This window comes from Haemorhous mexicanus, chromosome 1 (assembly GCF_027477595.1).
Source record: "Haemorhous mexicanus isolate bHaeMex1 chromosome 1, bHaeMex1.pri, whole genome shotgun sequence".
NCBI lineage: Eukaryota > Metazoa > Chordata > Aves > Passeriformes > Fringillidae > Haemorhous > Haemorhous mexicanus.
In genome coordinates this window covers 59,080,296-59,098,011 of record NC_082341.1, presented here as the reverse complement: position 1 = coordinate 59,098,011, position 17,716 = coordinate 59,080,296, and the positions used below count along the sequence as shown (strand labels likewise).

The 17,716-nt window shown below is 39.2% G+C and overlaps 1 protein-coding gene across 16 annotated transcripts in view; it reads right to left on the bottom strand.

Moving 5' to 3' along the window:
* The window catches only part of TNS3 (tensin 3), a 210,936-nt gene that overhangs the window by 91,165 nt on the left and 102,055 nt on the right, over nucleotides 1-17,716 (bottom strand). For 15 of the 16 annotated variants that reach the window (XM_059850645.1, XM_059850682.1, XM_059850654.1 and 12 more), the window contains 7 exons: nucleotides 17,602-17,652; nucleotides 16,238-16,360; nucleotides 14,696-14,760; nucleotides 11,762-11,845; nucleotides 8,475-8,587; nucleotides 6,774-6,834; nucleotides 6,546-6,621 (listed from right to left, as the gene is read on the bottom strand). In XM_059850645.1, the coding sequence (XP_059706628.1) occupies nucleotides 6,546-6,621; nucleotides 6,774-6,834; nucleotides 8,475-8,587; nucleotides 11,762-11,845; nucleotides 14,696-14,760; nucleotides 16,238-16,360; nucleotides 17,602-17,652 (573 nt within the window). The remainder of the gene's footprint in view (nucleotides 1-6,545; nucleotides 6,622-6,773; nucleotides 6,835-8,474; nucleotides 8,588-11,761; nucleotides 11,846-14,695; nucleotides 14,761-16,237; nucleotides 16,361-17,601; nucleotides 17,653-17,716) is intronic. The other variant, XM_059850565.1, reaches the window with a different exon arrangement.

The window sequence follows — 17,716 nt, the reverse complement described above, 5'->3', positions numbered from 1 at the left end:
CAGACACACACACACACAAGCACAGGTATAATTTCCATAGCCACCGGCCTAATCCCTCCAAGTTGTCTGCTGAGTTAATTCAGTTCATGACTATCACTTCCATCTGTCCTAGGTGTCTTCTAAGGCAGAAGGGCTGGTGTGCTATTGGGTGGTTGCAAGATGCAACAGGAGCTCATGACTGGTGTATCTGGAGCAGTCCATTCCCACTGTTCTCACTGTTTACACTGGCAATGTCATTCAGCAACCAACATTATACAATTTAATATTACTGTTCCCACCCAAAAATCAAATCCCCTTGAAGTACACACCACATTTCCCCTGTACCTCTCCATTACACACCAAGTTTATCCAGGTCCCTGAGTAAAATCAATCCCATGGATGGGTTTGCTTTTGCTTGAAGCAGAACGTATTCAAACTGTCTTGCCTAACATATTCCTCATGCACCACTGGGTCTTTATTCCCTTCTGCAGTATGCAGAGGTTTTGATTGGGCAGGGCCAGCTCAATTGGCACAGCTCTCGTGTTAACTTACCAGGTGGACTCCGCTACATCCCAATGTTTGAAGGTCCCACCATCCATTGTTTTCAATATGGTTTTAACTGTCCATTGTAATGTTCAGTTTTCCCAGAGGCTGGTGCATGATAAAGAGTATGATACACCCACTCCATACCACACTGTCTGGTCCAGGTGTCTATGAGGCAATTTTTGAAATCAGTTCCCTTGTCCAACTCACTGCTTTCTGGGGTGGCATGTCTCCACAGGACTTGCTTTTGAAAGCCCAAGATGATATTGCTGTCAGTGGCGTGAGGCACAAGGTGCATCTCCAGTGGTTGCTTCCATGATTGTAAGAAGGCAGTGCTTGCCTTTGTGGGTTTGCCTGAGTGTGATGCAGTCAATCTGCCATACCCCCTCAAATGTATATTTTGACCATTGTCCCCTGTACCACAGGGGCTTTACCTGCTTGTCTTGCTTGATTGCAGCACATTTCACAGTTATGGATAACCTGAGAGATAGAGCCCATGTTAAATCCACCCCTCAATCACGAGCCCATCTGTATGTTGCATCTCTTCCTTCATATTCTGAGGTGTCATGGGCCCACCAAGCCTGAAATAATTCACCCTTATGTTCCCAGTCCAGATCCACATGCAACACTTTAATCTTGGCAGCTTGATCCACCTGTTGTCGCAATGTTCTTCAGTAGACTGATTTTTCAGTATGTGTGCATCTACATGAGGTACTTTTGCAGCCAACTTCTCTATCCAGGCAGCAATGTCTTGATATAATTCAATAGCCCAGACAGGTTACCTCTGTGCCACCAATCAATCTTTTTCCACTCGTACAGACACCCCAACAGTGCACTTGCCACCATCCATGCGTACACCATCCATGGTAGAGTGCTGGCCATTTCTCTCATTCAGTCATACCTAAAGCCAACTGGATGCCCTTCAGCTCTGTGACCTGACTTGATCCACCTTGTCCCTCAATAGCTTCTGCAGCTTGTCACATAGGAATCCATACAGCAGCTTTCTGTTTTCAACATATCCTTACAATACAGCAGGAACTGTTGGTAAAGAGAGCATACTGCTTTCATTTTCTGGTGCCAATTATATAGTGAGACCTCCTCAGCATGTCACCTTCTCCTCCTGCTTCTCTGATGTTAGTACAAAATTTTTGCCTACAGGCCAGTTTGTGCTGACTTCCAAGATCCCTGGGAAATTGGAGTTTTTTATTCAAGCTAGCCATGTGATCAGCATGACTCACTCCATGAAGCATCAGTGGCATGTGTGAAATATCCTTTGAACATCCAACCCAGCACTGGCAGCTGAGGTGCCAGAAGGAGCTGTGCTTTGATGTCAATCATTCTGAAGCAGCTCAAACCCCTTCATAAGCTGTCAGGATCTCTTTTTCAGTAGGGGTGTAGAAGGCCTTGGATTCCTGACTCAGGAACCCTAGGGTTTGTCCTCAGGTCTCCTCGGATACCTTTTGCCAGACACTTCAGGAAAGACCATTTTCCCCCCAGCTGCAGTATAAAGCACACTTTTCACATCTTATCCTGTCTTGACTGGCCCAAGGGCTACTGCATGAGCAGTCTTTGTTTTGATTTGTCCAAAAGCTTGTTGATGTTCAGGACCATACTTAAAATCATTCTTCTTCACTTGATAGAGAGGTCTTACAATCTAACTAAAATCTGAAAAATACATCCTCCAAAAACCTGTATCAGCTAGGAAAGCCTGTGTTTCCTTCGTTGGTGGGGACATAGCTGCTATTTTTTTTTTTTGCCTTCGTCCATTGGAACTTGAGAACCTGACAACACTCATCTTGCCATTTTACTCCTAAAATCTGAATTTCCTGGGCAGGTCCATTGACCTCACTCTGCTCTATGGCACAGCCAGCCTTCAGGAGGACCTGGATTATCTTCTTGCCTTTCTCAAAAACTTCCTCTGCTGTGTAACCCCACAGAATGATGCCACCAATGTGTTGCAAGTATTCTGGAACCTTGCCCTTTTTCAGTTCAGTATGGATCAGTACATGGCAAATAGTGGGGCTATTTCAAGTCCTGGAGCAGTCTGTTTCAGGTGTACTAGACACCCTCCATGTAACATCAGACTGTTGCCTGCACTTTTCTGCTACAGGAATGGAGGAAAATGCATTAGCAATGTGAAAAGTGACACCATTTTGCTGCCTTGGACTCCAGCAGTTCATAGTGAAGTTCCAGCACGCCCAGCACAGCAGCACTCAGAAGTGGTGTCCACTCTCCAGTGGACTTATGCACTGGCCATACAGGACTAATAAAAGGTGAGCAAGTCTTGCTGACCACTCCCTGGCTCTCTGGAGGACAAATCACTTCACACATGGGGAATCATTGTGGCAGCCACTCTCTGGTCACAGAGAGCAACAGACACAACTTCCCCAGGCATTGTCCTGGGAAAGGCTGTGAGAAGATCAGAGAAAAGAATGATAAACAAGTCTTATCTTCACTTGCTGCACCTGTTGTTGTGAACATGTGGAATGTGTTATGGAGATTTGTTTACCAAAGGGTCATTTCTTAACTGGCCAATGGTGATGGTGTTTGGATTCAAGGACCAATAGGGTCCACTTGTATCCGACTGTCTGTAAGGGATATGTTTTTCTTAATAGGTATAGTATAATAAAGCAATTGATCAGCCTTCTGGAATCATGGAGTCAGTGTTAATTATTACCCAGCCAGGGCTGCCGTGCTACGACAAATCATGGTGTCATGGTTTGTTGTGCTACTGTCAAGGGTACATTGTTGTGGCAGTGACCAATACCTATTGTTTTTCAACTCTCACAAGTCCCACAGCAGAAGGGTCCTTTGAGAGACCAGGCAAGGTGTTCAGCCATCCAAATTCCTCCATCTCCACAGCAGCTGTGGAGACACCAAAAGCCCAATGATGCTCTTTTGGGTCCTCAAAATACCTTCTCCTAAGATAATCTATGCCAATGATGCACAGGGTTTCTGGACCAGTCACAGCTGGGTCTTTTTGCCATTCATTCCCAGTCAGGCTCACTACAGCTTCCATCACAGTCAGCTGTCACCCCAGAAACAGCAAAAGATTCTGCCCCTACATATCTCAACGGCAACAGGGTACATTGTATGCTGGTGTCAACTAAAACTTTACACTCATGTGGGTCTGATGTTTCAGGCCATGGGATCCATGAAGTCAAGTAAATCAGACTGTCCCTTTCCCACACCTGGCTGAAGGTAGGGCTCCTCCTGTAACAGTACTTGTTACTTATTTCTTGTGAGCCTGGAGATCCCTTCAAGAGCATTGGAAGTAGCATCAGTCCTCCTATTCTCTCTGAGGTCTTACTCACTGGAAACTGGAGCAGGATTTATCCTTGAAGAATTTTCTGCAGTAGTTGTGCTTCCTCTCAATTCACACATCCGTGCTGCAAGGACAGAGGTGGGTTTTCCATCCCACCTCCATATATCCTCTCCATGGTTATGCAGGTAAAACCACAGGTTACTTTGTAGTGTGTACTCTCTCTCTTGAGCGGGACAACACCTGTTGCTAACAGCAGAGACTGGTCTCTACTGGCAGGGCATGGGACACTTCTTTAAATTGCTGGCAGTCCTCTCTGAATTGCAGGAGGTCGTGGGACAGTCTTTCCATGGACAAGATACAGGCCCATAGGGAGGAAGAGATACTTTCTTCACATAGCCAGAGTTTGGCAACCAAATTATCCACTCTTTGTTCACCTTCTTTCCATGACATCACTATCAATGAGTTCATATACAGCAATGGTGCACTTCCTAGGAATTTCCACCACATGTGGTGTTTGTGTACACCGGACTTCATCTGGATTCACAGGGAATTGCTCATTATTTGAATCCTTATAAAGTACCTCCAGCACAGCTAATTCTCTCAAGTACTGGATACCTTTCTCCATGGTGTTCCACTTGTTTCACTGCACTTATAGATCACCCTTGTTAAGATACAAGATTCCCTATACTTGACAGGAGTCACCTCCTGAGGCTGAGACGCTGTCCTCTTCCCAATCCCAATGTACACATTCCAGGATATACATCCCAGTTGCTTGGCTTCACTACAATCTGGTTTCGTATCGTGGGCCACAATATCCCAGTATTAGACCAGCCACGTCACCAGGGGCTACCCAGCTGGTGGCTGAAATCTTTACTCATACCTCATAGCTAACCCAGGGACAGAGATCAGGTGAGTGCCCTGCTTCTTCCTCTTGTGGAGTGCCCTACTGCCTCTTCAGCCCTCATTATGCCAATTGATTCAGTCTTGGATTTCTTCTTCTGTATAGGAGCAACTGGTACCAGCACATGTTGTTCCCCTGGTTCAGCTGCAGTTTGAGTGGCCAGAGTGCCTGTTGATATGCTTTCCTCCCTTCCCCCTGAGGGTGCTGGCTGGTAATGAGCAATGTCTAATAAACAGCAGCCACAGCCCAGCACATTGGATAACTTCATTCCTCCCTGGAACTGCCACAGCATTTCTTCTTTTCCATATTTTTTCACTTCAACAGAGTCTTGTAGTTGTTCAGGGGTGAACTTACAAACCATTGAAGAAGAATAGTCCTTCAGAAGCTGGCCCATTTTCACCTACCTTCCATGCCACTCATGATGACCCACCCTGGGGGCAGATCTCTGAAAGACCCTCCTAAAAATCTGTAACTCTAACATGGTGTGGACCAGACTGAGGGGAGGTGGCAGGCAGACCTAGCAACAAGAACAAGCTTTCCTAAATATCCAAGGGGAATACAAAATTTTCAAAAACTGTTGTAAGAGGTCTGAAAGAGAAAAAGGAGGTGAAAAGCTGGGGAAAATCATTCTCCCCTGTTCCCCCCACAAACTGGGTATGATTATAAATGGACTCCCAAAGATAGTGCTGGAGGTAAGGGCAGGAGAGCAGTGCTCAATACACATCCAAATGACCCTCATTGTCCTTGATGTTACTACATCATAGTACACCAACAAAACAATCCTGATCCCTCTCCCTGATCTGAAAAACATCATGAGGTATGGAAATACATATAGTTAGGGACCACACTACATGGACAAATTAAGCAACATTGTGACCAGTGACTCTGGACCTAATGCAACAAAATGCTTAGATGAAATTTGTTGCAAACCCACTCTGGGCAGACCTGTTGCTATCCTATCCTTTCATGCCTCACGCTGGGCGCCAAATAAGACTATTGTGGTTCAGAAATGGTGTTTTCCAATTTAGTGTTCCCACTGAAACACTCCAAACCACACACACTGCTCAAGCACTACCCCTCCCCCTCTCCCCTGCAGCAAGCTGGAGAGGAGAACTGGAAGCACAAACAGCAACAGCAATACAAATGATGGAGAGTACAAGTAAACAAAACCTAGACAAATAACACATGATTGCTCACAGACCTCTCCCATTCTTCCTCCCCCCTACCTCCCAGAAATCCCAGCAATAGCTGAGCACTCCCTCCCATCATGCTACCTGACCAGGAAGGAAGCCCTCCCCCTATCCCTGAAAAATAACACGAGGTCATACAAAATAACCTTTGGGTCCAAACCATGCCCTGTCTGGCTACTGCAAAATTTAACCCTATGCTGGCCAGACCTTGGACATTATCTATCCCTTATTCGGTATCGCACTTTTTTGAGTGCCAGAACAATTTAGAATTACTTAGGCATTTTTTATAGCAGATAGTTTTACAGTTGTGCACGCGGCCTGCCAAATTAGAGGGCAAGATATTTTAATGCCAAATTACAAATATTCCCCACAGTAATTTTTATAAAGAAAAGAGCAATACAGACCTTACTGGACGCGGTGGTGCTATAAAATGAGAATGCTGAGAGGAATTGTTTTGAAAACAATTTCCTCCTAAAAACCTTCTTGTTTGAGTTTTACAAGACTTTTTATTCCCATGAAAGGCAAAAATGATTACTAAATTAACCTAAATTATTCTGTAGTATTTCCAGGCATTTCATCAAATAATTTTTTTTACAGCACAAAACAGGTCAGAAGCTGTAAACTAAATGTCATGTCAATAGATTTTGATTCCATACAATTAACTCACCATAATATCTCCTTTCAAAAGCTGGGCAGGGTCTATAGCAATGCAGATTCGACTCTGATTTTCTGACTGTATGCTACTTGACAGAAGGAAAAAAATACACGGTTTAAAGACACAAAACCACAAAACAAACATAAAACCCACAAACAAAACTAAAAAAGGCTATGTAATTCTGCAGTCATGGAAATTAAAACCTAAATTCAAACACAGTGGAAAATGCTTACAACTTACTATATTCCAGATGTATAAACTGGTTGCATAGCCTGGTATAACTTCAGAAAAGGCCAACAAGCTGAAAAGAATCCAACAAAAAAAAAGGTGTTTTGTAACATTCAGATATAAGAAAACAATTACAACTAGGAAGCTTCATGCACATCCAGACTCAGCAAAACGGCACATAAGTGGCAATGTTGGACTGTCAAAATAGCCTTCAAAGCAAAATTGGCTAAAAGGTATTTTATTTTATTTTATTTTATCTATTTTATTTTATTGCAGACTAGTTCTCAATTCAATAGGGAGGGACTTTAAAGGATTCTCGTAAGGTAATTAAGGAAATAAATTCTGCAAGAAAACAAAATTAATAAAGGAAGAATGATAATGGCCAAAAGAAAGCAAACCCCCAATATAAACTAAAAATATTTTCCAAATAAACAAATTATTTGATCTTCAGATTTTTTTCAAAATTAATAAGGCCCTTAAATTTCTACCTAAAACAAACAATACCCTAGCTTTATTAAAGCAGTTATTTTAGAAATAAAATCAGAGTAAACAACAATGACAATATAATCATTGCAAACGCATGCTGATTATATTACAAAAGACCACTGCTATTTTACCTTCAGATAATAAAAATGCAGAAACAAATCATAAATCATTAAGATTTCTAAGTTCATCAAGTGCAACCATTAAATTTGTATTCCTTCACTGTGCTCTAGCACATTATCTCATTCTATCATTTTAATTTTAAATCCACTTAGCATAGCAAGCCACGTTAGTAGCAGTGGTGAGGCCACACTTCAACTACTGTGCTGAGTTCTGGGCCACTCACTTCAAGAAAGACACTGAAATGCAGTAGTGTGTCCAGAAAAGGTCAAGGGAGCTGGTGAACAGTCTCCACACATCTGGTAAAGAGTCTCCTATGAGGAGAGATGAGGGAGCTGGGTTGTTTAACCTGGTTTCAGAAAAGGAGGCTCAGGGAGACCTTATCACTCCATATAACTGCCTGAAGGGAGATTGTAGCAAGGTGGGAGTCAGCCTTTTCTCCTGGGCAACTAATGATACGATAAGAGGACACAGCCTCAAGCTGCACAGAGGAAGCTCCTCTTGGACAGCAGGAAGAATTTTCTCACTGAAAGGGTTGTTAAACTTTGTAACAGAATGCCTAGGGAGGTGGTGGAATCACCATCCCCGCAGGTGGTCAAGAAACAACTGGACATGGCACTTAGAGCCATATCTAGTTGACAAAGTGATGATGGGTCAATGGACTCTAAGATCTTGGAGGTCCTTTTCCAAACAAAATGATTCTGTGTAATTCTGTAAGTACACCCTATCTGAACAGCTTATCAACACAAAAACCAATCTCAAAACAGAGAAGAGATTATATTTATAATCATTTCCCAAAACAAGGAGGAAATTACTGTGAAACCTGACCAGGTTCCCAGATCCTTTGCAGAAACAGAGACCACAACTGTTCAGAACAGGCAGACACAAATATCATCAACTATTTATTTAACAAAGAACAAGAAATTTATCTCACCTGCTCCAATTTTTACTCTTAGAATGCTTCTCTTCTGGCTACTTTATTGGGAATATTTGGATGGATATCAATAAGATATTAATTCTAATTTGAGATTCATGCAGCCTTTCTAGAAAGTTCCAAAATGAAACAAGACTTTGATCCTACACCTGAATAGGAAAAATTAGGTAATTTACCTCCCCCAGCATCTAAGTTGGGGATGCCATGAAGGATAACATAGTGCAGGAAAAGAGGGGTTGCATTCATTTTCACAGATCCAGATAGAAGGCCACTTAAGAACTGCACGTATCTGAAAACAAAAAGTTTATCCAAATTACATAAAACCACTAATACATTAGGGAAATACATTATTTACACAATGGTATTTCCAGATTATGGGTAATGAATAGCATTGTGACAATGCACATAAATCCAAAATAATAAACTTCAGAAAACAGCATGAAAAGACACTTTAATTTACCACTGTATTAAATCCATGGCTGTTACATTGCTATTGCTGATATCTTTATTTTAGATATTTACATTACTACTCTAAGTAAGAAATTAAGTAGAAGAGACAGTAAATTGTTTTGGTACACATTCCTAGTTACAGCTGTAGTCTTAAATGTCTTTGGGAGCAGCATGATATGGTTCCCATCCAATTTACAGTGAAGTCATCTTCATTAAAACAAGAGCAAGAAGTGCCCTCGTCAGAAGTCTTAGGGGCAATGCAGTCAAATAACATCTTCATAATGAGAAGTGATCTCATTCAGCACAAAACAAGAGGAAAACTGCCACAGCAATGTGAAAATTATTCTATTCCTGCAATTTAATACGTGGTTTGGTCACAAGCTCATGAGCAAATACATGCAAGTAAACATCACTGCAGTGTCTTTAATTTTTCCACCAGCTTTGAGTCCCTTTTTCTTCCATGCTTATGAGAAGATCTTTATTTAACTTTATTCTCAGGAATGTATAGAGAAAAATCACCTTTTTTTCACCTTTATGCACAGATTTCATTAACCAAACTCCTGGCAACACCACAACTAAGGATATACTGCCTAGTAACAACAGCTTTACCACCCCAGAATGGGGGTTGTGGGTAATTTAAAATAGATTTCATCTTACAAAGAGCTTGCAAAGCTCAGTTTATTTTAAATGTTAAGAAAAGGCAACTTTTTTTTTTGTTTTCTCCTTCAGTCTTTCTGAAAGGATTTGGTACATCAAAAGCATTAATTTTACAAACTGACACACCTAAAATGACAAAAAAATATTGTGTTAAAATGTTCTGTCAGTGACCTCTCACGACTTTAATAAATTATTTATTATTATCAATATGACCATTTTCTCTTTACTGGATTTTAATTATTACAAAATTTAGACTGAATTTTTGAAAACCTTTCTCAAGGCAGTGCACTTAAGGGGCCTAGACACAGTTGGCTTATTTTTGAAGAGCGTTCAAACCTTTATCCTGAAGGTTTGTGATAAATTTTTTTCATATGAAGGGTCTCTATCTGCATTTCTCATTCAGAGAAATTTTCAACTGCTTATCTGAGAATGGATTCAAAATAGATCTGGTCTACAGTTACTTTTCTTGCCATTGTTACAGTACCCAACTAGCAGAAGAAAAAAGCTAAGTGACTTGGTGGCCACAATATATTTTTATCTGGACAAGATTTCCTAGAGAAAAGGTTTCAAAATGTGAAAAATGGGTGTATTTTCATATTTTACAATTTTGAGATCCACTTAAATTATACCCATTTATACATCAACTGGGTTTTAACAAGGATATCACTAATTAAGTACCCAGCAATGGTTTCAGAGAAAAAGCATATTAAAAGGCCACTGACTGATCAGAAGGGGAACAAAGGAGTATAAAATTATCCACAAATATTAAGAGAGTTGGTTTTCCCTTCTCTGCAATAAGATTAGTGGCCACTGCCAGGCCAGGCAAATATAGGAGAGGTGAGATTTGGGATAACAGTTCTGACAAACAGTTTGGAAAACTACCTCTGTTCTCATGAGAAATTACACTCCTAAGTATGTGTACATGTCTGTAAGATAGCAAGGGCAGCTCAAGTTCAGTTCTGGTGAGCAAACATGTTAACTCCATCAGTCAAGAAGCAAACTGAGTATCTCTGAGACCCTCCCCCTGGCAGTTACCCCCAGAAGAATTAAGCAAGTGTCCTTGAAGGTGGTGTAAGAAAGATAGATGCAACCATTTGCACCTAACATCTGGCTTTAGGGCTCACATACAGTTAATTTAATAGCTACTGAAACTTCCCATCAATATGGTTGGAAATCTGCCCTGATGCACAATTCAGAGGCTGTTGTGGAGGTTCCTAGCTCTCACTGAAATATGCCTGCTGTCTAGGCCTTCTGGATGGAAAGATTAACAATATCTCTTTCCTTTTGCTGCTATGGTTCACACTTCTCTGTCTGGTAGGCAGCATTCTCAAATCCTTATTACTGAAATGTGATACACATATACACATATATGCAAGGACAAAACTGAAACAAAAAGAAAGGCTGGTCAACTTCTACTAATGAAAAGTTTATTTCAAGTCTAATGGAATGTTGTGTTACTATTTTTCAAGTTATAAGGAGCTGTGCATGTCACCTGATGGGTTAAAAAAGTAACCGGTAAGTTTTTATATAGAGACTTACTAACCAAACACCTTACATTAGTTCTTATTACTGGTTTTTCTGTTTTAATTACTAGCAAATTATTATACTTTACACAGCTTCTAAATTACCTACTGCATACACATGGATTAAGACAAAAATACCCAAAACAGTAATTACCAAATCAAACCCAGATGATATTTTATATTTCTAAAGAGATTCTCCTATATCACAATTATTTGTCTGATGGATATCAGTCTCTTTTGGTACTGAATCCTTCAATTACCTGTCATAAAAACAAGGTCCATAGTGAACCCCAGAACTATTCACTTTCCAAAGTGATTATTACTTTGAATCTTAATTCAACCTTTGTCATATAGACAGACTGAAAAGGTAACACATCCAGATAAACATAATGAATATTGCATGCTTGGACAAACATTTATTAGCATGGCAATGGGGCAAGTGCATAATCTGCAGATCCTCTAAACAAGTAGTAAAAAGATCTTTATTGCACACTAATCAGCACACTTCACATACTCATTATTATACCACAGAAAAATTAGTTTATTATTATCTTGGAACAATCAAGACTGCGATATCTCTTTGTTAATAAACAATGCAGTGAGACCCCATTTCGATAACAGTTTGGTACAAAAGGTCTTGTCTGTCTAGGACCACATGCAGGAACTGAAGGAGAGATCTCATCAATCAAGGAATATTAACATAAGATAAATTCAGGAAGCACTGCAGGATCTTGTGGAAATAGCCTCCACATAGCTGGGGAGGGATTAAGGGATGGATGCAGAAGATAATTATGACATTTCCTATTGATATAAATTAGAAACAAATTGAATACCTTCTTTGGGATGGCTGCATTAAAGCTGAAACTTTATCATCAAAGAATTTCTTCATAGCAAATCTGTCTAGAGCCTGATCAGCACTGTCAAGAAAGAGACACATGTTATTCTGCTTCAGTGTTATCTCAAAAATTCATCAGGCTTGAAATATGCAAAAATATTTGGAAGAAATAGAGGAAGTAAGTTAAGAAAAATTAAAAAAACAAGCACCTAACTAGCAACTCTAATAATTTGGATATTGTAGACAATGATGTTTATTCCACTGACACCTTCACATTCAACCCCTTAAGATAGTTTCCTTCCTGAGCAAAGCACCTACATCCTTATTCAATAAACTGAATTGCATACTTCCAACAAGAAGACATTGAAATCAGAATGCAAAAAATTTTGGCAGAACCAAACAGCTCAGGCTCCCAAAGGAGGATACTTGCCATAAGTAAGTATGAATGCGCCACTGGGAGTTCTCTCTATACAGTACAAATTTATTTTCTTTTTCAGAAAGAACTGTAGTACCAGGATAGAGGTTAATTTAAGCAGTCAGTAATTCATTCAGCCTTTGTTTCCTGTACCTTGAGCCATCAAGGAAGAGACTGTCTTTGAAAAAGAATTATTTTACATCAGAAAACCATAAACTCTTCAAACACACAATCAAGGAGCAACATATTCCAAAAAAAAACATTTTCTTCCATTCTTTATCCAGAATGGCTCTTATGTGGGTCTTTTTTGGGTGAAGGAAGGCAAGAGGTTACAGAAATAAAGGAAAAAGAAGTGCCAAAAAATCAGTAAGAATGTTGTTTATCACATGTGCCAAGTAACATGCTATGGTGATTCTTTTATATCTATTCCAGATAAAACCAATGTGTCTCATAGCAGATATAGTTCACAGTTTTAATTTGCATCAGAACATAAAAGATCTGGAAGTTCCAAAATATAAAAATACACCTTTCCTAGGGTGATGTTATGATGCCTGTATCCCCAACTGGGCACTCTGTTTATGCTGGCTATTATATTCTGTGCCTTCAAGACTGGCTCTGAGAGCAAAGGCAGGGAGAAGAAGCACAGAGTTTGTTATCAGCCTGCACTTACTCCTCCACTGGGAGTGGTGTCTGGGCACTGATGGAGCAGAACAGGGCCCTCCTTTGCTTTTTAGTCAGTTTAGCTAGCTGAGGCAGAGTTTTCCCTGGACTGTTTTTTTTTTTTTTTTCCCCTTTTCTTGGAACTGTTTGAACCAGCTCCGGACTGGGACCTGGGGAGCACCGAGAGCTTGCACTTTGTAGCCTGCCGGGGTCTGCTCTGGGCCACAGCCTTTCCCAGTGCCAGAGGGATTGATAACAGAGCGAGCACCCACAGGAGAGACTTTCTGAATTTGTTGTCTCTTCAGAGCGGAGAATGAGTTTTGTCATCTGGTATTGTTCATTTTGTGTGCTGGGGAGTGCTTTGCCTGTTAAATAAACAGGTTTTTTTACACTTCTCACCAAGAAAATTCTTCCCAAACTGGCTGGGAGGAGGGGCCATGTAAGTTTGCTTTCTGGAGGGGCCCCCTTTTGGAGGTTCTCTCTCAAATCTGCCCTAAGCCAAGACAACACCAATATCTCAACTTTTAAATTCCACAACTAGTTCAATCTAAATGAGTTCAGAAGAAAAAAAAAAAAAAAAAAACTGCAAAGTGCACATATGCATATCAGGATAAAAATGAAATTTATGCCTTTTCCAAAAATTAATCAGAAGATGCCAGTTATCTTGACAGGGTGCTGGATCAGGCTATGAAGTTGAGCCTTTTCCTCATGGCTGTTAAAAATTAGATTGTGTGTACTTGAAATATTCCTGACCCAAATCCTCTTTCTCACCCAATCCATCATATATTCATCTTCACCCACACCACCATCCAGAATTTAGGCAGCCTCTTCCTAACTGGCCAAAAACTGCTAGCACTTTGCTTGTTAAAATAGAGTTTGCCAACATTTGCAAAGAGCTCCCCAATAAACACAGATTATTTTCCAGGATTCAAGTGTGCCTGACATCCATGAGTAATTTGCCATTAACCTCCAGTGATTCAAGACTCCATCAACTACAGTAGTGAATCAAATCTATTACTGACATGCTGGTGTGAATTCAGGACCGAATTTGATTTAACCATGACATTTAGAGTGTATTCTTATTTTAATACATTTATGTATGTATATAAAATGTATATACATACATTTATGTATGTGTATAAATTAAAAAACCCCAAAGGAAAACAATGTGATTAGAATCCCAACAAAAATATCCAAAATGCATTTCATCCTTTCTGAGACCATTTATCAAATTGTATCTTTTTGTATATAAATTGTCAATTGTCATTTCATAATCTGAGTACTCCAAAAGAAACAATTAAAACAAAGTAATCAGACACCTACAGTTTGAACTGACTGCGAACTCAAGTGTAGATTATTCCTTACACTTCTTTCTGCACTTGGATCAATGTCTAGGAGTTCCCTATTCAAACACTCTTTCCAGATTTTAATAACAGTTTTTCTCAAGTACTTAAGGAATAATTTCTCACCAATTCAAGAGGCTACTTGATGGATGTGGCAAACAGAGAGGTTTAAGAGAATAAAGATAGTACCATGACATAAAAATGGTTTCTTGCACATTCTATCATTCATCTGAAAACATCCTTCAGAAAAGGATGTTTTCAGATGAATGATAGAATAACCAATAAAATCTCAGTTTCAAAGGGACCTTAGGCTGTCATCTATTCCAGTCTCCTACTGGGAGCAGGATTACACGAAAACTATCATGGAAGCAGCCTCTGTTAAGAAAGACATGCTTCGAAACTCTTTGAGAAGAAAACCTGACAAACAGTAAGCTGACAGACAGTAATCAACTAAAAGGCATTTTTCCCAATGCTTACTGGAAAAAAACACACAACATGCATTATTCATACTTACCTTGCAGAAACATTGGTAAAGTGCATATATGATGATATGACTACACCTATTCTTCCTTTTCCTCCCTGTATTAGGAAAAAGTGAATCATAACTTATGTATTACATTACTGGGCATTATTATATTTAAGACTCATACTAAATACAATTTCAAGGCAAGAGATTCAGAGTCCTTTCTCATGTACCCTGAGTTGATGGAAAGGTGGAAATAATGGGTAGCAACTTATCTGTCAATGTAAGCTGGCAGACAAATGACATAAAAAACCACTAAGTAGGATTTCTATGTGCATGCCTGTCAAATCTTACCAACTAAGAGGAATCAACTGGGAAAAAAGAAAAAAACTACTCTAATTTTGTATTATTTTTTTCAGAGATCATTCACAACAAGTCTAGACAATGCTGCAATTCCCAGGATGAAATGCTATAAAACACCTGTCTTAGAAAGAATAGGCCTTTCTGGCATGTTTTCATATTTTTACCTCCCCAACACCTGAGATTTATAGTAACTGATTTTCTTTGGATAATTTAAAAAATGTTCTAAAGTATTTTTAAATAATTTACATGACAAAGGCAGTAAAATTTAACATGCAGTAGTTCTCACAGATTTCAAAATATTTTCAGTCTCTCAGCTGATAGTAGGTGGCTGTATCTATCTCTGTGGCTGGAAACCTATATTAGCAAAAGGCATTAATCAAAAACATGCATTATCAATTTGTATATGATTGTGTACCTAGAAATACTTTGTTCCCTTTTGTCCCACGTATGGGCCGTTTTCCTGGCTGTATTCCTGCAACTAGTAAGATTTCAAGTGTTTCAAACAATAACATTCTGCCTGGAAGAAATTTGGGACTGGAGACTACACAACCAGATTTGAAGTTTCCATCCCATTATCAGCATCGTTTTGTTTAGAATAACATCTGCCAGTGATACAGAGATAGGTTTGCATCAAGTGTCATGAGCGCAGCTACCAATCCAGTTCTGAATTCATTTTATCCAAATTTAACTAAGGTTTTTCTTTATTTCTGTTTATTGTGAGCAAGCAGGAGAAAGCAACACAGCACACTGGTAGCTTTACTCTAAGGCACTGCAATGATGTGGTTAATTAAAACCTTTCAAAAGTATTCAGAAGGTCCTTAATGACCTCATTTCCTACAACCACACACAGTCTAAAGAGATGATGTGTGATACAATACCTATCTTTTTCCAGCAACAAAATTCATGAGTGTCACAGAACATGGAGAGTTTTCCATCAAGCTGGAAAAACCTCAAGATTCTAAATACATTTACAGAAGTAACAGTGATCTTTGAAGGATGAAGTAACATCAGCTCATGCTATACCTGCAGCAAGGGCTAGGACATAAGTCATAAAAAAAGACATCTTTAACAAGCATGGAAGATCAATGGTTTTAAGCTTATTTACATCAACAGAACACCTGGCACACTGTTGCCAACATTGAAAACAGATCTAACATTTTATTTTTTTAAACAAGAAGAGTAAAGGACAAGGTTTTTGAAAATGAATACAAACTCATCCACAGCACTTACTCTGCAATGGATCACCACCACGTGTTGAGGATCATTGTCCAGCCAGGACTCCATAGCCTTGCAGATGGTGCACAACTTATCAAGAAGTGGAGCATGGAAATCAGGCCACCCCACATCCATAATCTGCAATTAAATAAGTAACATTTACAAGAGACACCTTGACCCTAGTATCACATCCTAGTACCACATACTAAAATCTGGATTCAAATAAACGTCATGGTTGAAAGTTTTCACAACTTTTCGCATCTCAGATAATCATGCAATTCAATTGTCATGATGCTTACAGGTCTCTAAAGGAGAAGAGGAAATTGTGGTTTTTAAAGATACGAGTACTTTTATAAAAACAAATAAACAAAAAACTTCCTTCTCCCCCTCCTCGCCCCATCCCAATCTCACCAACCACTTAGAAGTGACAACATTTCTGAAGGTCTTGATTTCTTACATGATTTTTCATTTAGAATTTCTCGTATTTTATACCAGTAAATTCAATTAGAGCAAATAATGATTTTTGATGGCTTTAATTTTACTTTCAAATTATTTCCTTCATGTGCAACATGATTACAGCATGTAAAAATTTTATTCAGATTTTCTATTCACTACATAATACAGTTTACTAAGCCTATTTTTATTATATGCATATTCTAACAAAACATATGCAATACATACATATTATGCATTTAACATACGCCTAATATTAAAAAATCCATCCTTCGTGGTCAATAAAGCATACAAAAAGTTAAACTTGAGAGGGGTTTTAGTACTTTCCTCAGGTAGCTTATCTCTGTAAATCTACTGCTGTAAATACACATCTGTGCCACTATATCTGGCCTTATAACAGGTGCTGAAGTGTACCTGCACATCATTTCTTACAACAAATACATCAATTAGTGAGAAGGAACAAGAGTCAGACATCAATCATTCTGAAATTCTTTATGTCTCTAATGTTCAGAGAAGCAACTACTCAAAGATAGTACAAAAGGAAGTCCTTATCTGAATCAAGTTCACTAGCTTCAGCTGATTGTACGTTAGAGTACACAACTCTTGTATCCTGTGACTGACAAAAATAGTATACTTGAAGTAAAATTTGTATCACCCAATAGAAGTTTTTCAGAAGTCACAACAGGCTTATGGTCCTGTGTGTAAAGCCTAAAAAAATAACAGGAATAGCTGTGTAAAACACAGATCTAACAGACACAAAACAGAACTTGAGAAAAAATAAAAAGGGATGCATGTGGGGTGTTTTAGTATCTTCCAATACTTCTTCTCTTACTCTGTATATCAACACTTGCATAGCTTCAGGGTTTATCAGGCCATTTAAGTTGTATTTAACACTAGAAAGCTATGTTATGGAAGACAGTTGATACCTTTGGGTTAAGCTTGCCAAGGTCATACCTCTTTTCAGAGAGGTTTAATACCTGTTCAGAAAGAAAGAAAAAAATATTAACCATCAAGACTCCACAATTTACGTAGTAAACAGAT